This window comes from Balaenoptera ricei, chromosome 4 (genome assembly GCF_028023285.1).
Source record: "Balaenoptera ricei isolate mBalRic1 chromosome 4, mBalRic1.hap2, whole genome shotgun sequence".
Taxonomy (NCBI): domain Eukaryota; kingdom Metazoa; phylum Chordata; class Mammalia; order Artiodactyla; family Balaenopteridae; genus Balaenoptera; species Balaenoptera ricei.
In genome coordinates, this window is record NC_082642.1 from 147,155,690 (window position 1) to 147,178,442 (window position 22,753).

A 22,753-nucleotide genomic window follows, 5' to 3' on the forward strand; every position below is an offset into this window, starting at 1 on the left:
CTGAGCCTGCATGCCCCAACTACTGAGGCCTGTGTGCCTAGAGTCCATGTTCTCACAAGAAGAGAAGCCACTGCAATGAGAAGCCCACGCACGGCAACGAAGAGTAGCCCCTGCTCACTGCAACTAGAGAAAGCCCGTGCACAGCAACGAAGACCCAGCACAACGAAAAAAAAAAACAAACTTATATATACTACCAAAGTAAAATAGATAGGTAGTGGGAAGCAGCTGCATAGCACAGGGAGATCAGCTTGGTGCTTTGTGACCACCTAGAGGGTGGGATAGGGAGGGTGGAAGGGAGACATAAGATGGAGGAGATATGGTGATATATGTATATGTATAACTGATTCACTTTGTTATAAAGCAGAAACTAACACACCACTGTAAAGCAGTTATACTCCAATAAAGATGTTAAAAAATAAAATAAAATAAAACAAAAACAAAAACAAAAAAACTCCACAAGATGAACTTTACCATAAGCACTTCTCCAGATCACTCCTTTTTTCTCATTGGTTTAAGTCATATCACATGCTCCATTCTGGACGATTCACTTTCAGTAGGGATTGGGGTGCCACATTCAATCCTGAAACCTGGGACATAGCCATGCTGATATAAAGAAATGATTGTGGGTAGTTAAGAAGAGATACACAAGCAAAATTCAGTTCCTGTGGGAAGAGGAGAGAGGAGAAAAACAACTATGAGGGCAATGAACAATAGGCTACCCACATGCACTTACATATTTTCTTTCCACTTACGTATTTTCAAATGTAGACATATGCATTCCCCCAAACAAGAAAACTTAGTAAACTATCTAGTTATCCTATTCAAATATAAGCCTATGATATCAAGGAGTCCTCCCTCTCAGCTATTTCCTACTCATGATACTGCCATGTTTCCGGAAGTTCTCAGGAGACTTCTATGAAAACAGCTGGCCTTATACTGATCAAATAGAAGAAAGAGAATGATGCATCAACATTAAAAAATGACTCAGAAATTGTATTCCTTTTATTATAATACAATGAATATGTGGTTAATTTCAACCATACTTAACATGTTTGTTTCATTACACAGGTTACTGAAGTCAGTTAATATTGTAACCTCAGAATTCCATTAGAGCTTGCATAAGTCTGTAAAAGGGTCTTATAAAAAGTATTTTGACAATTCCTTCATCTAAAACAACCAAGCTAGTACTTGCTGAAGCATCACTGCTGTCTCTGGAACTTTTCTTCTTGGATCTGACCCATGACTAGTTTAACCAAAGTAAAGTATCCTGATAAGGCTGAAATGACCACTCACAGAAGAGTTTAGGATAATCTCCTGCCCAAACTCTGATTCCACTTGCCAAAAATTCCAGGGAACTAACTCTGTATTGGCAGATAATTCTTCCAATCAGGGAATCTGCTCCATAAATTAAATACTTCTTTTTAGACAAATAACAGTAGATTTGGAATTCCCAACAGACATCTTTTAAAAAAATTAATAGTAAGATTTATGAAGTGATATCAGATTAAATGAGTTTATTTGAAAGGAAAATAGACCTCTTGTACTATTTTTAACTAGAGAAGTAAGGGGGAAAATAGAAGAAAACAGAATGGATACTCTCTGAGATAAATTATTTTAATATTAATAAGATTTTTAAAAATTATCATTTGTCTAGGTAGTAGAATATAGACTCCAGCCAGATAATAGCTGAGATTAACTTTAAGGGATATAACTGTGGAGTCACAGTCTAGAACCCTTAAGTTGATTGATCAGCAGTAGAAGCCAGATATACAGGTTGGTTGGTAACAAGAAGTTTGGCGGATCCTAGAAGCCATGTATGTTGGGCGGCAAAATCTGGATCCATGGCTCAGGGAAGGGAAGCCGCAGATCCCATAACCCAGGGGTCTGAAGCCACGGGATGCACAGCCTAGTGAGTAGCAACTTCTAGATCCATAACCCAGGCAGTAGCCCCTACTGGACCCACAGCTCAGAGATCCAGTGTGAGTTGACCGGCAAGGACTGCAGGGCGTGGTGGTCTTCGGATGGTAGCAGAATGTCTGGCAGGGACTGGACACCACACGGTACATCTGGCACCTGGTGGGCTCATCACAGGTCTCCTGACAGCCACTGTAGAGAGAGGAGCCCAGCTGGCAGGAGCTGGAAGAGCTGAGGTCAGTGCTGTAGACCAGGTTGCTGGGGTGGAAGGAGCCTGGGTAGCGCAGATAGCCTCCAGGGGAGTGGGAGGAGAAGTTTCCAAAGCAGCAGTTGTAGGACATGTTGACAGGAGATGTGAGTTCAGCTGAGTTACTGTGAGAAGATGTTCTGATATCCTTGGCTTCTCCCAGCCATGTTTAGATATATATGCTCAGTACACTGTATGTGATGCAGACCCTCCCTGTTCTTGTGCATGTCTTGTCATAAAAATAGTTAATTAACCTAGGCTATAATTATAACTGAACACATTCCTGTGTTTTCTTAACTGCTGTTCAATTAGTCTGCTTTATAGAAGCCACTCTGCTTCTCTCTCTCTTTTTTTTTTTTTTTTCAGAAATTAGGTGCGGTTTGCCTTCAAAGACATTGGTCCTGATGCATAAAGATGGTGCCCTTGCTTCCTCACTGAGATTGACTGATTTTGTGCCTGAGTGTGTAAATTGTTACTCCTAACAGTCATCAGCACCTCCCTCTCAGATATTTATATATGTTTTATGGAGCCTTTACTATATGTAAAACATTGCAGATTGTGGGATCATTTAATCCTTGCAACCATCTTATGAAATAGGAATTATCACCAATTTAACAACCCAGGTGTGACTACCTCCAAAGCCAGCAGGAACAGCAATGTTGTGCTGAAGCTTAAACTTTCAGCTCCCAGAATCACGTGCACAATGAATACCAAGGTGAGAAAAACATTTCAAGGTGATAACATTTGCATTTTGTCAGATGTGCCTACCTATACATTCTTACCCCTTTTATGGAAAACCAAACACAGCCACCAGATTCTTAATGCTTTCAGTTATTTTTTTTAGCATTCAAAGTTACCATGGAGATGGTTATTTCAAGCTCTTCTTCTATTTGTCCTCTCATTTAGCTTATCATCATTAAGCAACTCATGTTTGATCCTGCATGGAGTTATTGAATTCCTTTTCCACGTGACGCAGAGATTCTTTGGCAAACACGTAGACTATCACTGAGAATAATTGCTAAAAACTAGTATACCTTGAGTGAGTTGACTACCAATGAAATAAATTTGCAAAAACTTGAATTTTAATAGTGTGCTAACCTTTGCCAACTCAGTTGGGAGTGAGAAATGAGACACCTTAGAGAGTGATTCATTTCACTCCCTGCTGAGTTTCTCTTTTGCTCATCGTTCTAGAAAGACAAAGAAGCAAAAAACGTACCTTCATATTAAGTAGTTAAAATTAACCTTATCACTATAAAAAATCAATGGTAGAAAAGTCTTAGAATTAGAAATGTCTTTTTTTCCCCACTTATTGTAATATCCAACTTCTGCCTTAAAGCATCTTTTAGAAATTGGAAAGCAAAAACCTATTTATGTAATTTGACCTTTTCTATTTGCTTCCCAGTGATTCTTTTCTATAACCTTCTACAGCATTTGCTTAGCTGGCACCAATGGAATAGTGTGTCCATTGTCTTGCTTGCAAATTTCTGCCAAATGTCTTGCTCGCTTCCCCAAACCCTTCTCATCCCTCAAAGCCAAAATCAAATTCCTCATGTCTGACAGGTGTTCATCTCAACTGTTTAAACTCTTCTGCAATAAGGATCTTAGTATCTTATTAGCTATCCATTTGGGTGAACAAACATACACACACACACATACACACACACACACACACACGGAGGAATTGGAAGAGATATCTTTTGAAATGGATTGTGCAGACTGAGTATGATTTCAGTCGTTTGAACTTGCAGGACAGTCACATACATTGTAAGAGTGGAGTACCCAGAAGTTCCACAGGATCAGCAACAGGGTTTAATTTTCTTTGATCAAGCATCTGGCACACAGTGAGTGCTCCAAATTATTTATGAAATGAAGGAATATATCAAATCATTAACTTTTTATGTTTACATTCATCTAAAATAAGTGCGTGCACACTAATCGTCTTTTAAAACTTACCTTTAATACAATATTAAGTGGATATAAATCTCTCTTTCATAATTAAATGTAATCCCCAAATTAATCATAACCAGTTAAGTGCTTAAGGTGACCCTAGATCTCTGCCCCTCACCTCCAGGCCAAGCAAAGTTACCCTTGTGGCCTTGATCAACCATTTCTTTCTCTGTCCAACAGCTTCATCCCCATCCATTCTAATGGTTCTGTTTTCTCAGACTTACAGACATAGCTAACCATCTTCAACCCCAAAATTTTAGTGTCATTTCCTCCATGATTATATAGTTCTTCTTGTTTTTAAAGACAAAATTCTCTAAAGATTTGTGTGATCAGTTTGTCAACTATTTAAATTCTTACTGTCTTTTCAATAACCAAGTTGTTTTTCTCTGGTTTAACACTCTTCTGAAATTTCACTGGTATGGCCAGCAGTGACCTTTATGCTGCTAAATGTGGACATTTTGGGGATGATCCTATGCAAATGTTTAACCACATTTAACTCAGTTAACTGTGTCCCTGATCTTGAAATATGTTCATCTATGAATTTCTGTGACATCACACTCCTGATTTTCTATCTAATTTTCAACAAATTCAATTTACCCTTAGGTGGCTTCCTGTATATAATGTTTTTTGAGGCTTCCTGTTGATCTCACCACTTATTCTCTCTGTAGGGGAGGTAGCTCCCATTCATGACTTGAAATACTGTCCACATTGTGTCATTCAAATGTATATTTCCAGTACACACTTCCTTTTATTAAAATTCTAGACCCAGATATCCAATTACTAACCATTTCCATTTAGAGATTTTATAAGGCTGTCAAAATTGTATGTGTATAAAATTGAACTTTTATTCTTCCCTAGGGAGAAAAAAAATATTTTTTTCTCATCGGAGTAAGCAGTATTTCGAACCACATAGTAGTTTAACTCAGAAAACTTGGAATCCTCTTAATATATGCAATCCACTCTAAATATGACCCATTCTATCTTCTAAACTTATCATAAATCTCCCCAGTCCTCTTACTGCCTTCCTTCCAGACTAGGGTTTCTCAACCTTGTCCTCACTGACATTTTGAACTGGGTATTACTTTGTTGTGGGGAGTATCCTATTCATTGTGAGATATTTGGCAGTGTCCCTGGCTCTATCCACTAGATGCCAGTAGCACATCACACACAAACACACACACACACACACACACACACACACACACAAATTATGCCAATTAACAATGTCTTCAAAAATTGCTTGAGGGCCAAAGCAGTTCTGGTGGAGAACAACTGTTCTAGTTCAAGGTAGTCTCCTTTCTTGGTGGGACTACTGAAATTGTTCAACATGGCCTATGTCATTTTCAGAAAAATGTCTCCTCCAATCTTTTCTCTCTATCTCTGCCTGATCAATCTTCTTAAAACAAAAATCAGGTCCTGTCACTGTCCTGATTAAAACTTCCGCATTGTTTTCTAATACACGTATGATAAACACAAATCCTCTACATGGTTTGTAAGGTGGCATGAACATGTCTCTAACCTCATCTTCACACCATACCCTTTCCCTCTCTCCCAAACACACTGCCTCTGTTCCATAATTAACATAGCACAAGCTTTTTCCTACCACAAGGACATGCTGTTTCCTGTGCCCTGAATGTTCTTTCTTCATCTGGATAATTAAGATAATTAAGCCTTTCCTTACTTCCTAACTACCATATCCCAGAATAAATTAGGTTCTCCTATTATGGTAGCTATCATCCCTGTAATTAATTTTATTATTTTTATAACATATTTATTTTTTAGACTGTCTTCTAGGCTAGAGCAGTGCAACCTAAACAAACCAGTCCATGGGAGTCAGTTACCATCTGCCGTGAGACAAATAATGTATGTCAAGTAAATGAGTGCATCGCTTCCTTCATTAAGAACTCCTGCATGATTAAAAGATGTCAGTTTAAATAAATCATAGGTTTGATAACACCATTGATTCACCTGGTCTATGACACTTCTTAAGTGACACATCTCTGACTGTAATCTCTTGGGAGAGACAAAAAATACACTCTTTGTTGTTCAACAGTGAATCCTCAGCTCAAGAATAATCAAAGTTACATAGTTGTTTCTCAACAAATACTTACTTAATGGATAAATTAGGGAATTGATGGGATTATCATCACCTATCTTCTATCTTATCCTGTCTCTCTCCCTCCAAACTTTTGCTTGATCCACATATCCCTTTGGATGTTTCACAAAAACATTAAACCCAGCAGAGGCTCAACTGCTCTCCTAAGCCATCTCCTGAATTAGAACAACTTCTAATTCTTTTGCACACTATTATAGTTACAGTAACCCATCTATGCAGTTCTTGGGATATATTCATGACCTCCCTTTTCCTCACTTCCCATATCTGATCTTGGATAAGCATACCTTGCTATTTTTTTAATCTCCAAAAATAGTAAAATCCTTTGTTTTTCTATCTGGCCATAACTTAACTATTTGTCTGTTATTACAGGTGGTCTCCAGAGCCTCTGGTCTTGCCTATCTCAACTCTATTTCCTATGCATTTATCACAATGATTTTTTTTTTTCTAAAGTCTATGTTGGTCTTTTCAAACTCGAATTCAACTTCCTAAGTCTTTAATACAAATCATCTTATGATCTGACCCCCAATTAGTTCATACCTAGTGTCTCTATGCCCTCATTTTATCTTCAAAAGATACTAGATTGCTTCCACTCAGCTTAAGACTGAAGGCAAAGAAGTCAGTTATGCAAGAGGATCTTTTTTCAAGAAGCTCAGCATCAGCGATGAGTGTTGGAAGAGAGAAGATGAAAGGCGGGACCGGAGACAGACAGGAGCCAGATGACAAGGGGCTCTGGACGTTCTTCAAAAGTCCAAAACACTTTGAAAATCAAAAACATCCTTTAGAACTAATTTGGTGGTGAAAGAAGGCACTCTCTGTTCTCTGGATAGAATGACATGATCAAACTAATGGAAACTGTGCATATACTTTTTTCTTCCTCTTCTTAGTGTGGATATATTGTGCCTCAGAAATAAACAAATATGTTTGATTATAGGTTTTTTCCCCAGATACTACCTGGGTTATTATATTACATACAGTTTACACATTCTATTATCATTCTAAAGTCTGAAAAAACTGGATTCCAAAACTCATCTGTCCCCATTGGCTTGGACAAGGGAATGGGGATCTGTAACAATGAGAAGCCACTGGTAGCTTATAAATATGGGCATAATTAGATCAAATTTGCCTCCTACAGAGATGACTCTGTCTGCAGTGGGAAGAATGGATTGGAGAGTCACATAAGAGTACGAGTGGGTCCCCGGTCAGGTTCAGACCCTGGCAGTGTGATCCAATAGCCTATATTCTTAACTGCAGTGCTTGACTGCCTCCCATAAAGATGGTTATTAAAGCTCCACAACATGTGTTAAGTGAGATGAGAAGGGGGCCTCGGATGGCACCCTGAGAAAACCTTACATTTAAGGAATTGGCAAAGTAAGAGGAGCCTACAAAAGACTGAGAAAGAATAGCCAGTAAAATTTAAAGAAAATTGGGAGTGTAACAAAATCAAGGTAAAAATGTATTATAAATAAACCAAAGCAGTCAAAAGTATCCAATGTTGGAGGGAGGTCAAGTTAGATGGTCCTCCTAGATTTTAAGCATGTCACTATCAAATATTATATATCTATATGTGTGTCGATATCTATCATTCTGTTTTGCTTTGTTTTGTAATTTAATATGGAAATGACTACAGTTTCAATAGTGCCCAGTACATTGTAGAAGCTAAAAAATAAACCCTTGTTAAATTAAACCATCTTGTCCAACTTTCTCAATATACTAACATGGAATTTGAAAGCTAGAGAGAGTCATTTCAAGTCAATTCAGCAAGCACACGTTAGAGCACAAAGCACTGTTGTGGGTGGTGGGAATGACGAGGGGACCAAGAAAGGGCCCTATCCAAAAAGGTATGCCTTCATCTGATTCTGGAAAATGAGAAGTATGTTAAGAGAAGATAGGTGACTTTAAAATGTGTTACATGCAATGAAATCTAATCACTTTTGTTCTTCTTAAAGATCCCTCAGCTACTATATAAAGCTGAATAGAATCTTATGCCCTTTGCATTTACACATGTTGTGAATTATTTTGAATCTTATGTTTTACATAGGAAATAATAATTCTCTAATTAGAAGTCATTTTAGACTATAATATTTTCCTATTTATACAAATGGATTGTCTTCGCTCTGGTTTTACAGATTGCTTTTTATAAAATCAATGACCAAAGTTATCCAAGTAGTAATTTTTCCAAGTAGTTAAAAAAATGCAACCCCAGTCAGCCAAAAACTCTTTAAAAAATTCAAGGAAAAATGAATGTGTTTGAATTCCATGAAAGTTTATTCAATAACAGCATTTCTGTCACATTGTAGGAGAACAAGAACATATGAAATAACCTCATGATTTCTCTTATGTATAACTTCTTTTAATATCTAACGTATAAAACTCTAAGGTGGTTTCCCAAGTTTGACTACTCTGATTGTGTAATGATGACAGAACATGTATCTCTGAGAGAAACTAGGTAGTTGGTGGTCAGTCCATCCTGAAGTGGGGATTGTGGTAAATGAATAAAATAGAAAACAGCATTTCATGTAGGAGCGTGAAGAGGCATTAAGCTGCTTTACAGAAGCCAGGCTTCTAGGCTGGTCTGTATTAAGTTGGCAGGACATCCCTAGTAAGAAAGTAGTTTGCATGGCAGAACCTGGGAAGATAATTCAGGTTTTGGGAATCAGAGGATGGACAATTTAAAGACTGCTAGCCATTGAATTCATAGTGTCTGGAAAACAGATGATTTCTGGCTGCTGATGGGCTTCTAGCAGCTCTCTTGAGAGTCATTAGAGAGAAAGTTTTCTTGGAGGAGACTGGGAGGACAGAGGTCAGTGAGTAGACAAAGTGGCTGAGGTAAGAGGGGCCACAGGACAAGACTGGGTAGACCAGGAATTCTCTAAGAGAAGTTTCCAGCCTAGCAGCTGTAACATGTTATCACTACATCTACTTCATTTGTTAACAGTGTCAGGGAAGGTCTGAATGTTCCCTGCTGGCCTAGAGGGCTTATGTGCTCTCAACCTGTGAGTGAGATGTTTCTGACAGCCAACCTCAGTATCTTTCTACACTACAATTTGCATAAGAACATCTCCTTAGTGTGTTGTCTAATTACAATCAAATACATGAACACCATGATAAATATGCTTACTTGTATTTTATAGCCAAAAGACAGTTTACAGTATTGCCTTGGACTTGAGATGATTGTTGCATGCTCAAAATAATTGGTCATCATTGCTGGTTTAATTTGTGACTCAGAGGGTCATTTACAGGATGCTGAGATATAGCTCTTTTCTTTCCTCCCTGCTTTTCAGCATTATATTTTATTTCAATTCTTTGCTCAATCATTCCCAATGCAGTGTCCCATATTATAAAGCATGTACTTATGCTCAGTAACAACTGGTATGTGTGATATAAATGGTGCATAAAAGACAATGATATCATTGCCTGATCATGATACTCTGTAAGAATCAAATAAGTTTTATGGAAAAATAATTCTGCTTGGCTCTCTTTACCAACTGGGTGAATATGGAATGCCTCATATAAGTGGACTTAAATTATATTAGAAAAGAAGATGGAAATTTTAGCCCCAAAACTTTAAAAAAGTAATCTACTATCAAATTTATAGCATGTAAATTTTTAATGGCCCCTTAGGGGCTGTGTTTATAAGCAATAAAGCAAATACCAAATTATTTTCTTCAAGCACATTGAAAATTGCTGAGCAAATTAAAAAATTCCAAAGCAATGTTTCAGATAGTCACATTTCTATATTATGTGAGGGTGGGCATTACATCTAAAGATCCTTGATTAACCTAACTATAGGAATTGGTGGCTTGAGGGTAGACAGACACTAGTGAAGACCAAGAGTTAAAGGCACAGAGATAAGATTGCCCAGGAAAATCACAGTATAAAAGAAACATTAAATAAATAAATAAACAAATAAAGCATTAAGAAAATGCTAAATTAGGTTACACCTAAGGTAAAAATTTATACTATAAAGAAAATGGATTAGAACATATTTATTTGCATGTTTATGAGTTTTGGGAGGGAATGGAGTATACTATTGCGTACTTTATTGCGTATTTAAAATGTTTAGGAATTGAGAGCATAAATATTTGGTTTTGGGCCAAATGAAAGATATGATGTTTATGGTTCACCAGAGAGTTAGGTCAAGGGAGCCATATGCATTTTTTTTTTGGACATAAGTTACATACATTTATAGTCCAATAATAGGTAACATTTATAGAGTGGTTTCTGTATTCAAGGAACTCTTCTAGTTGCTCCACATATCTTATCATTTGCTCCTCATTGTAATCTTCTGATATAAATACTATCATCATCTCTATCTTACATTTAAGGAAATTGAATTTTTGAGAGGTTCCACAATATGTGCAAGACAAATAGCCAATAACTGTTAGAATCAAGGGATTCAAATATACATAGTGTTTCTTCTTAAACCCAGTTTAAATGAGTTCACTCTCACAGCAGACAAACTGATGTCCAAGTGAAAAAAAAATTATTATCGAAATGCTTACATAGTCTAAGGACTCACTCTGAAGCATGAAAACTCGGAAATTCTCTAGGTGGGGAAACCAAAGTGGGGACCCAGACTGCGGCATCCTGAGGATCAAGTGATCTCCTTATCTGGAGGGTGACAAGGGAGCCCAGGCCCAGGTTGGGATGTCAGTTGGTTAATAGACAGGACAGCACTGATTCCTTTGTCTTATTAATGGGCTTGATCCCTAGCGACTCTGTACCTAATATCAGATGAGCTATCCTAGTTGCAGTTGCATTTTGGGAAAAAGGAGTCACTGCTGATAAACACATTATGACTTACTTACCAAAGAGGCTTGCTATTCAGGAACCGTGTGCATGACAACGGGCAGGAATTCTTTGGACAGTATCAGTTCTACATTGTTTCAGCAAGTTGAAGGCAATGGGCCTTCATTCTCTACTCATATTGGCAAGACTTCAAAGTTCAAGAAGCAATGATAATAACTTATGGTATTCATTTGTTTTGAATTTCAAGACCATTAGTAAGCAATTTTCTGTTTGACATTCCCAAGAGAATCATGATAGAGACATGACTGGTACTATTACCCCCAAGAATAGGATCTGGTGGGCTAATGTGTGGAGCTTTGTTTCCATAGTCATGTTTTTCTGACTTCAGTGTCTCTCATCATATGCTACAGTGATTTATAGAGATTTATCCAAAGTAGTGTCTCAACTGGTAAGGACCCTCTTAAGGAAGGTTTGAATATTTTTTGCCTGTTTTGCTCTCACCCAACATAGCAATCAGTGAAGATTTAGGCAAGAAAATATATTAAACTAGTTACAAGTAACTTTGGAACACACATTTATTTTTCTCCATATTTGAAAAAGCAGTTGTTGTTTTGCTCATGCTTGAAATAGAGATGCCCTTTGCATACATTTTGAAATCTCAGTAATGCAGACCAAAGCCTATTGTACGCTCTTCCTGCTTGCTAAAAGGAGATTAATATGTTAACACTAATTGCCAAATATATGATAATCACATCATATATCAAGGGAAATGGGCTCATATGAACAAAGATGTCTGAGGCACAATACCTTCCATAAATTCAAAATCTAAACACTCCTACTCTTCATTACATAATTCTCATATATATTCCTCATAACAACTCTATGAATTAAGTAGTATTATTTTCACTTTTCAGGAAAAAAAGCATATTGATATGTTAAGTAATGTGTAAGAAATTATTTTAATAAAAACTTTATAAAGCCAGAAAATGAGACCAAATCTCTCTGTCTTCAGATATTTCATTACCCAAGCCTACTTTCTGTTTGTTAAGCCACAATATAAATCTAACAAAGGCTGAAGACCAAATGCATGACACAGATGAGTCGAAGTTTTATTACTAAGCTCTTGAACGCTTAAAAATAGGATTAAAATGGAGAAAAAGAGGATAATATCCTAGGCAAAGTGTTAAACCACATGACAAAAGGTGTTGGGTAGGAAAGTAAAGGCAAGCCATTTTAGAATTCACACCACATTCTTGTCTAGAATTTGAAAATGAAAAACTTGCTGGGTAGAATTCCATCTTATGACTTCAATAAAGACAGGCTTGCTGCACAAAGCATTCCTCCCCACATGTCGACAATCGATTAAGAGAACATTTCCACATCACTATCCCAGAATGAAGTTTGTAGCTCCAGAGGATGTGCTAAATGTGGTTTGACTGTTTGTTTTTCTTGCTTTACCTCGTGCAATAATAGACCGTGAAAAATCACCCTAAAATTTTTGAAGCGAAAGTATTTTTCAAATTTGGATTATAAGCTGGAGAAGATGAACAATCAATGACACCGTTTCACCTTGCAATATCCAATATTCATCCACAGAAAGTGTAGTCCCCTGGAATCAATTTTATGGTCAAGACATTAACCTCTGTGGTCATTTGCCCAGCAGGAAGAGTAAGCTGTTAAAAACACAGAATCAGCCACTATTCACTTCTTTTTATGATTATGAGTGTGATAACAGCTTCCCCTTCAATTATGTGACTGGGATTATTTTTCTGGTAAAGTACCAAAAGGAGTGTGTATTTCAAAAACAAATTTAGTTATTATCTCTTTGCAGAAATTCCCTGAAATAAGAGAAATAGCTCATTACCTGGAGTTTGGATGTATTAAAATTAATTTTTACTAAAAATTACAATATTATCTGGACCAAAAAACTTAGGAAAACTCATGCTGTGTCTCTGCCAACATCACCATGGAGAAGAGAAGGAAGGAAACACTAATTCTCCCCTCTTCATTTGGAAATTCACAATATGCTAAAGCATAATTAAAAACTCTGAAAGGGGAAGAAAGCAAACCTGATTAACTTGGTTAGTCCAATATTCATTGTGTAAATGCAAACACTGTATCTCATCTACTAATATCCCTTAAGAACAGTGTTCCAAGAAATTAACATTGGCAAGTGGGGCTTTAGTCATTTGGGATTGATGGGAGTGGAAAGATTTGACTGATTCCATCAGGAAACAAAGTAGAGATTCATGGGGAAATCTTACAAATTCTGAAATAGACATGAATGGAACATGGAAGAAAAGAAAAACTCTGGGCAATGTCTAATTTCACTTTATTCACTTTATAAATTTTATAATTTTCACTTTATTCCCAAGGCCCACATTCACCCTTAACAGATTAGGAGCTCCCATACATCAGTGATAACTGCATCTTGTCACTTTAACTGACAGACATTAGTGTGCCTATATGAATCTTCCAGAAACATCCATTATACAACTTATAACACATTTTACCAATCAGTAGCCTACTTATGTTCTCAACATACGGTTAACTTTCATTAAACTTTTTTTTTCAATAATTATAGGTTTACAGGAATTTGCAAAAATAGTTCATAGAATCCCTTTAACCTTCACCTTGCTTCCCCCAAAAATGACATCTTATCCAGCTGTACTACAGTACCAAAACCAGGAAATTGACATCACTGCAATACTGTTAGCTAGAATACAGATCTCATTCAGTTTTACCAGTTTAAACACGCACTCATTTGTGTATGTGTGTATGTGTATAGTTCTATATAATTATATTTCATGTCTAGATTTCCCATAACCATGACCACAATCCAGATGAAGAACCGTTTCTTTAATGGTTAACTTTTTAATGTTAGAAATATTAAAAAGTGTAATGAATCAGAAATATGGACCTCCATTTTGCTCTTTCATATTTAAGTATGTTATTTAAGTTAATTAAATCCGAGGTTTTTAAAGATGAGTAAAGCTGACAGTAGCAGTGTAGGGATTGAGGTGACGTGAGGGATGGAATAGGGCAGGAAGAAAGATCAAGTCAAAATATTGCACCCCTATGTAATCATCTTTTCCTCCAAATTACAAGCAGATGCAGTACCACTAGAAAAGAGCACACTAATAAAATAGACTAGATCCTTCTATGATATCGTGTAATTTCTTTTTTCTCCTTAGTTTCTATATTGAAGAAAAAAATGATGTTTACACTGTTGCAATACATCTATTACTATGTTTTACAGTGAGCGTTACTCATTTCACATTCTGTTGTCAGCCAAAAAAATACTCTGAGACTTTGAAATAAGGGACATTGGAATGAATTACCCTGTGGCCGATCTAGTTCACGTTTCAGGGTATTGCCACTTTTCATTGCTTTTCATCTCTTGTATAATTCTATACACTGTAGAAAATTGATAATAATGCAAATGATTCTTGTCTGTTAAAATAAAAATGGTTTCTGTCTAGTGGAGTTCCATTGATTTTTTCCTCTGTGTACAGTAACCACTTTGTATCTATCTTTGTAAATTTATTTCAGCATCTCTGACAGCCTATGTAAGTGTGTTCTTTGAGTTCCCTTTGAACCAGTTGTGGTTTCTTAATGGTGATCCCCTCATTCATTAATGAGTTAAATAAAATATTTAATATGTGTGTTTTTCATTTGCATGAGGATCTTGATTTTACTTTTTTGAAAAGTTCTCTCTTAACACTATTATGTTTTACATTGCATCACATTTTAAACATTTTCCTTCTGTTTTTCCCTCCCCGGACAACATAGAAGAATTTAAACTATTATGGGGGACATTAATAGCTCACCTCTCACATGCCACTATTAACCTACTATTATCATATAATATGGATATGTCAGTAATGTTGGACTATTAGGGATCACAGATCATCAAGGACCATCTCATTTTACATATAAGGAAGATGATACACAAAGAAGTAAAGTTATGTGTGTATGATCAAAATCTTTTTTTTTAATATAATGTCTCCATTTCTTTTTTTTTTTTTTAATTTATTAATTTATTTATTTTTGGGTGCAATGGGTCTTCGTTGCTGTGTGCAGGCTTTCTCTAGATGCAGAGACCCGAGGCTACTCTTCAAGTGGGGTCTACTCTTCATTGCGGTGTGTACACTTCTCATTGTGGTGGCTTCTCTCATTGCAGAGCACAGGCTCTAGGTACACGGGCTTCAGTAGTTATGACACACGGGCTCAGTAGTTGTGGCTCATGGGTTTAGTTGCTCCACAGCACGTGGAATCTTCCCGGACCAGGGCTCGAACCCATGTACCGGCATTGGCAAGCAGATTCTTAACCACTGGACCACCAGGGATATCCCTAAGATCAAAATCTTGTTAGCAGAAGAGTCAGAAATAGAGCCTAACTCCAAACATATTCTTTACTTTATTTTCCTTTATATGGCATCATAAAAAAGAGAAAATTAAGAGATTTCAGAACTCTAATCTACCTATAGTAATCCTATATATAACCACATTCTTATAAGTTGAAATTTTAGTGTATATTTCACAAGAAAAGAAATATTTATTTAAAACCCAGAGTATTCAAAGAATACACCAGAATACACACACTAATGACAGTTTTGGTGCCAATGAGATAAATCTCCACAATCTTATTTTTCTCTGTCATTTTCTACTTGCTTGTAAGGATCTACTTCATTGCAAAAATAAGCCTTGATATAAAACATTCTAAGATTTAATAATTTTTAGTGGATTAATCAAATGGAAGGGTTAAAGGACAAAGGCTACTTTTCTGTAAGTAGATGGCTACTTGTCCTATTATATGTGGGATCTTAGAATAAGTACAGTTGATCCAGGGGAAAGACCACAGTCCAGTAAGAGAATGTTCATATTTGACAACAGTTGATTATGTAGGAAGGGTTTAACATCACTAGAAGCTTGTGTAGCCTTTGCATGAAAAATTTGATCATGCAGCAGTTTGATGAGTAATCCATATATACAGACTTCTTAGTAAAATATACAAACAATTTATAGAAGAAAGTGTGTTTGTGCAAAATGACATTACTTTGTTCTTTTTTATGTCTGAGTAATATTCCAATGTATGTATATATCACATCTTCTTTATCCATTCCTTTGTTGATGGATATATGTATTTGTATAACTGATTCACTTTGCTGTATAGCAGAAACTAACACAACGTTGTAAATCAACTATACTCCAATCAAAATTAATTTTAAAAAATAAATAAATAAAGGGAAAGTAAGTTGGGCAACAGAAACAGAGTCCACACCCCCCAGTTGGCAACCGTTGTGTCCTTAGACCAAAGACTCTGTGTCAGGAGTTTGGTAGGAACTGCAAAATGCAGCAGTTCTCAAGTGACATGCATGTGACTGCCAACACAGGGCATGATTAGAGGGCAGAGGTATATGCAGACAAGGACCAGGGCTGGGGTGAGGCCAGTGGAGAGACTGAGGTGCAATACTGAAGGATGCCACCACTTGCACAACCCTGAAGTGAGTGTCCCCATAAGAATGAGACACTCCTGGAAACCAAATTGATGGGATGAGAACAAACATAGCAGGACACTAGGATATCAGAAGATCCCTAAGGGCACAGTTAGGGGAATTCCCAGAGCAGCACTATGTAAGACATGGTGAGAGGTATAATTTCCTGTTGAGTAGCTGGGTAAAGTATTTTAAACTTGAACTGTAACTCCCATTCTCTTGGAGTGCACTGTCTCTCAAGTTATAGACTGCATCCCTGAACTCTGCCCTGTGTGTGTTAGCATTTTATTAGACTGCTATTTGCAACTGAATGAGTCCCCACTCACATAAATAATCACATTGATTTTGCAACCCTAGAAAAACATGAGCCCCCAAATCATTCCTGCATATTAAATGTTAAGGTTGATCATCGACATCTTGTCACCCCAGACACAAAACTCAGTTTTTTTCAGGCATAAGTGTTGCTTCTGTCTCTTTTCCTGGACCTGTAGGGTTAGGCAATCGCACTTTTAATTATTATGTAATTTCTTACCTCTCATTGTCCACATCTCATAGTTTAATGAAAAACAGATCTTGTAGTTTTCCTCCCTAAACCCCACATCATATTCTTTCAAGCAACTGTGCCATAGCTTATGCAGTTGGCTCTTCCTAAAGGTCTCTTCACACTCACCCTTCATACCCACCCTTCCCACCAAGATAATGGGAGTAAATTTGTCTCTCTCACTAGATGTGAACTAACTCTTAGAAGACAAAGGTCTTGGTTTTTTCTAAGTTCCATTGTGCATTTTTCAGAGAAGAACTCTAGGCAAGGTTAAAGTTCAAAACATATCTAGTGAGCTGAGTTCAGAACAAAGAGCTGATGTTAAAGGGCATTAGACTTGGGGTAGTTGTGAGCGAGCAGGGTGAGTTGGAGGGGCAAGTGCCCTATGTCACTCTGAGTTTTTTTGTAACGTCTGTTATATCCTAGTCTTCCCTTACACTCTGTCACCATCATCCAAGTCAGTCACCCACCTAATGTTAGCTGGTACCTAGAGGGGGGATGTGGAGAAAAACAGAGTGTACATAGGCGATGGGAAATCACTGGGAGAGAGAGAGAGAGATGGGAGGGGGGAGGGCTGGAGGGATAGGTAAGACAAGAAAAATGGGAAATATAGAGAGATATTAGCAGTGATGTGATACTAAGAAAATATTGCGATGCAGAAAATGAAGGATGCAAAGAGTATTCATCTTGCCTGACCCCTGCAAACTTCACACTATACTTTGAAAAGTTTAAATACTGAGGCATTCTAATGTATGCATTTCTTCTCCTACGCTTTGGCTCCTTGTTTCTGTTTTTGACCTCTCACTTCAAAGATTCCATTAGAATGGGAAATTCTCCAAGTCATTCCAGAACTAGATCCTCTATGTCAGTGGGTATCCCTTCCTTCCATCTTGGGTTGTTCTCAGTTTTAAACGTTTCTCTCTACTCATCACTCCTTGGTGGGCCTGGGGCCTTCCTTTACTTGAAGTTAGAAGCTTCTAGTTCCATTAGGTTTGCTGAATGTGTTCCCAGGACTTTCTCATGGGCCATGCTAGTGTGACCCCTTTGAATTCATTTTCCCAATGATTTCTTTAGTCCACATGTTACTCATTCCACATTACTTCAAGAAGAATTCTTGCTCAATGCTAATGGCAATAATTCACACACACAGGATCTTTTCATCTTACTAATAAAAAATTTAAATGCCTATTTATACAAAAGTCAATGAGTAACTCTGCACCTGGATGACACATTATTATTCATTATAATAATAATTATGTAATTATACTTATTACATTAAATGTATGTAACAGAAATCTTATTTTATTTTAATTAGTTTAAACCAAAAGAAGACTTTATTGGTCCATATAATCAAAGTGCATGAAGGACTAGTAAAACTGGCTTAAAGGATGCTGGGAACCAGAGACTCTTGGATCAGCAGGAACCTTTGTGTCCCTCTTCTCTATTTCTTTATTTTCTGTCTCTTGAGCAGATTTCTGTACACAGGGGACCTGGTTCCCACACCCCTATGCTTAGCCATGATTGTCTTTGAGTATAAGTGAAAAGAGGCCCTCTTTTCTCAAATTCACTTAGAAAAAGCTTAAGGATGAAAGAAAGCAAATTAATAGACATTCATAGCACATGATTGGAGCAAATGGTAATCTTTGATATTTATTTTCCCACTCATGGAGAGTTATTACTAAGTATGTTATGAAAAAGTTTTAACTGAATTCTGGCCCTACATTTAGCTGCTGAGACAAATAACTTGTTCAAATTAAAAGAAACTCCAAGTGTATCCTGTCTCAGATATGAATAGATCTCCCTCTCTCTCTCTCTCTCTCTCTCACACGCACACACACACACACACACACACACACTTAATAATCCATTTCCTATATATTTTAAGACAACCATAATGTCCTTCAACCCATGGTACTTCATATTTTCTCTTTTTCATACCAATATATCAAATTTATACAAATATTTGTTATACTATAACTATTTCATCACCAGAAGTGACATCTTCTGGACAAACTCTAACTAAATACTGTTTTGAAAACGTAAAATCAAAATAATATATGGTTGTCAGACAAGGTGTCCTCCTTGAAAACATAATGAGAATATTGACTTAATTATGGGCATACTCAATAATAAAAATCCTACCAGTTTTGTTGGTGGAAGACACGCACACTTGTTAGCCCTTAGGCAATGGAGTGCACAGAAAATTTCCCATACACCAGGCTTGACATCATTTCCTGAAGAAATCCAAACCCATTCCTAGAAAAAAGTACTCTGAAGGCCCGGAGCCTCAGAGATAGATTATAAATCAAACTTAAAACCAATAAAGAACAATGAGAACATATCAGATGCAAGAGTGAATGAGTTTATTAGGTCAAACAAAACTGAATTTCCATGCATCTTGTAAGAAAAAAATTATGTAATTGTGAACCAATTGTTTCAACAAAATTACAGACATGGACTAAATATTTTGGTCATTCATTAATCTCACTGCCTGAAAGAACTAGTCTGTCAGCCAGTGCTTGATGTTAGAGAAAGGATGAAGAGCTGATGGAGAGAGGAGTGAACTAACATTTCTGAAAAAGGCTATGATAGCAGCTTTAAATAGAGGCAAACATTTTGCTCACAAGGTCTGGAAACTCAAAAAGTTGATCTACAGAAGGCTGATCTATAAGTTGGCCTGTAACAAGAAGACTGAAAGCTCCTAGAAGCCAAGTATGTTGGGTAGTAAATGATGATTGTCCTGACTATTGTAAATAGAGCTGCAAAAACATTCTGGTACATGACTCTTTTTGAAATATGGTTTTCTCAGGGTATATGCCAAGTAGTGGGATTGCTGGTTCGTATGGTAGTTCTATTTTTAGTTTTTTAACGAACCTCCATACTGTTCTCCATAGTGGCTGTATCAATTTACATTCCCACCAAGAGTGCAAGAGGGTTCCCTTTTCTCCACACCCTCTCCTGCATTTATTGTTTGTAGATTTTTTGATGATGGCCATTCTGACAGGTGTGAGATGATATCTCATTGTAGTTTTGATTTGCATTTCTCTAATGATTAATGATGTTGAGCATTCTTTCATGTTTCTGTTGGCAATCTGTATATCTTCTTTGGAGAAATGTCTATTTAGGTCTTCTGCCATTTTTTGATTGGGTTGTTTATTTCTTTGATATTGAGCTGCATGAGCTGCTTGTAAATTTTGGAGATTAATCCTTTGTCAGTTGCTTCATTTGGAAATATTTTCTCCCATTCTGATGGTCATCTTTTCATCCTGTTTATGTTTTCCTTTAGTGTGCAAAAACTTTTAAGTTTCATTAGGTCCCATTTGTTTATTTTTGTTTTTATTTCCCTTTCTCTAGGAAGTGGGTCAAAAAGGATCTTGCTGTGATTTATGTCATAGAGTGTCCTTCCTATGTTTTCCTCTAAGAGGTTTACAGTGTCTGCCCTTACATTTAGATCTTTAATCCATTTTGAGTTTATTTTTGTGTATGGTGTTAGAGTGTTCTAATTTCATTCTTTTACATGTAGCTTTCCAGTTTTCACAGCACCACTTATTGAAGGGGCTGTCTTTTCTCCATTGCATATTCTTGCTTCCTTTATCAATGATAAGATGACCATATGTGTGTGGGTTTATCTCTGGGCTTTCTATCCTGTTCCATTGATCTATATTTCTGTTTCTGTGCCAGTACCATATTGTCTTGATTACTGTAGCTTTGTAGTATAGTCTGAAGTCAGGGAGCCTGATTCCTCCAGCTCTGTTTTTCTTTCTCAAGATTGCTTTGGATATTCAGGGTCTTTTGTGTTTCCATACAAATTGTGAAAATTTTTGTTCTAGTTCTGTGAAAAATGCCAGTGGTAGTTTGATAGGGATTGCATTGAATCTGTAGATTGCTTTGGGTAGTATAGTCATTTTCACAATGTTCATTCTTCCAATCCAAGAACATGGTATATCTCTCCATCTGTTTGTATCATCTTTAATTTCTTTCATCAGTGTCTTATAGTTTTCTGCATACGGGTCTTTTGTCTCCTTAGGTAGGTTTATTCCTAGGTATATTATTCTTTTTGTTGCAGTGGTAAATGGGAGTGTTTCCTTAATTTCTCTTTCAGATTGTTCATCATTAGTGTGTAGGAATGCAAGAGATTTCTGTGCATTAATTTTGTATCCTGCTACTTTACCAAATTCATTGATTAGCTCTAGTAGTTTTCTAGTAGCATCTTTAGGATTCTCTATGTATAGTATCGTGTCAGCTGCATACAGTGACAGTTTTACTTCTTCTTTTCTGATTTGGATTCCTTTTATTTCTTTTTCTTCTCTGATTGTTGTGGCTAAAACTTCCAAAACTATGTTGAATAATAGTGGTGAGAGTGGGCAACCTTGTCTTGTTCTGATCTTAGTGGAAATGGTTTCAGGTTTTCACCATTGAGAATGATGTTGGCTGTGGGTTTGTCATATATGGCCTTTATTATGTTGAGGTACGTTCCCTCTATGCCTACTTTCTGGAGGGTTTTTATCATAAATGTATGTTGAATTTTGTCGAAAGCTTTTTCTGCATCTATTGAGATTATCATATGATTTTTCTCCTTCAGTTTGTTAATATGGTTTATCACATAGATTAATTTGTGTATATTGAAGAATCCTTGCATTCCTGGGATAAACCCCACTTGATCATGGTGTATGATCCTTTTAATGTGCTATTGGATTCTGTTTGCTAGTATTTTGTTGGGGATTTTTGCATCTATGTTCATCAGTGATATTTGCCTGTAGTTTTCCTTGTGACATCTTTGTCTGGTTTTGGTATCAGGGTGATGGTGGCCTCGTAGAATGAGTTTGGGAGTGTTCCTCCCTCTGCTATTGTTTGGAGGAGTTTGAGAAGGATAGGTGTTAGCTCTTCTCTAAATGTTCGTTAGAATTCTCCTGTGAAACCATCTGGTCCTGGGCTTTTGTTTGTTGGAAGATTTTTAATCACAGTGTCAATTTCAGGGCTTGTGATTTGTCTATTTTTATTTTCTGTTTCTTCCTGGTTCAGTCTCGGAAGGTTGTGCTTTTCTAAGAATTTGTCCATTTCTTCCAGGTTGTCCATTTTATTGGCATATAGTTGCTTGTAGTAATCTCTCATGATCTTTTGTATTTCTGCAGTGTCAGTTGTTACTTCTCCTTTTTCATTTCTAATTCTGTTGATTTGAGTCTCCTCCCTTTTCTTCTTCATGAGTCTGACTAACTGTTTATCAATTTTGTTTATCTACTCAAAAAACCAGCTGTTAGTTTTATTGATCTTTGCTGTCATTTCCTTCATTTCTTTTTCATTTATTTCTGATCTGATCTTTATGATTTCTTTCCTTCTGCTAACTTTGGGTTTTTTTTTTTTTTTCTTTCTTTCTCTAATTGCTTTAGGTATAAGGTTAGGTTGTTTATTTGAGATGTTTCTTGTTTCTTGAGGTAGGATTGTATTGCTGTGAACTTCCCTCTTAGAACTGCTTTGGTGCATCCCACAGGTTTTGGGTCATAATTTTTTTCATTGTCATTTGTTTCTAGGTATTTTTTGATTCCGTCTTTGATTTCTTCAGTGATCTCCTGGTTATAAAATCCATATAATTCTTGATATCCATTAATTTAGCTTAATTAAATTGTGGATTCATAGGCAAAGCACTCATCCTGCCTCATCTGTGATACACTTGGCCTTCTCATGTCTGAGCTCATGATCGGAATTAAGGGGTGCAGATAGCATCCTTGGAGTTCAGGTCAATG

General features: G+C 36.7%; 1 protein-coding gene across 1 annotated transcript; it reads right to left on the minus strand.

Annotated features, from left to right (window-relative positions):
- Positions 1–1,748: 1,748 nt before the first annotated feature.
- Positions 1,749–2,279, minus strand: LOC132364445 (keratin-associated protein 13-1-like). Its single transcript, XM_059920011.1, has one exon. It carries the CDS (start codon positions 2,253–2,255, stop codon positions 1,749–1,751), a length of 507 nt encoding a protein of 168 aa, XP_059775994.1. The 5' UTR covers positions 2,256–2,279.
- Positions 2,280–22,753: the final 20,474 nt, after the last annotated feature.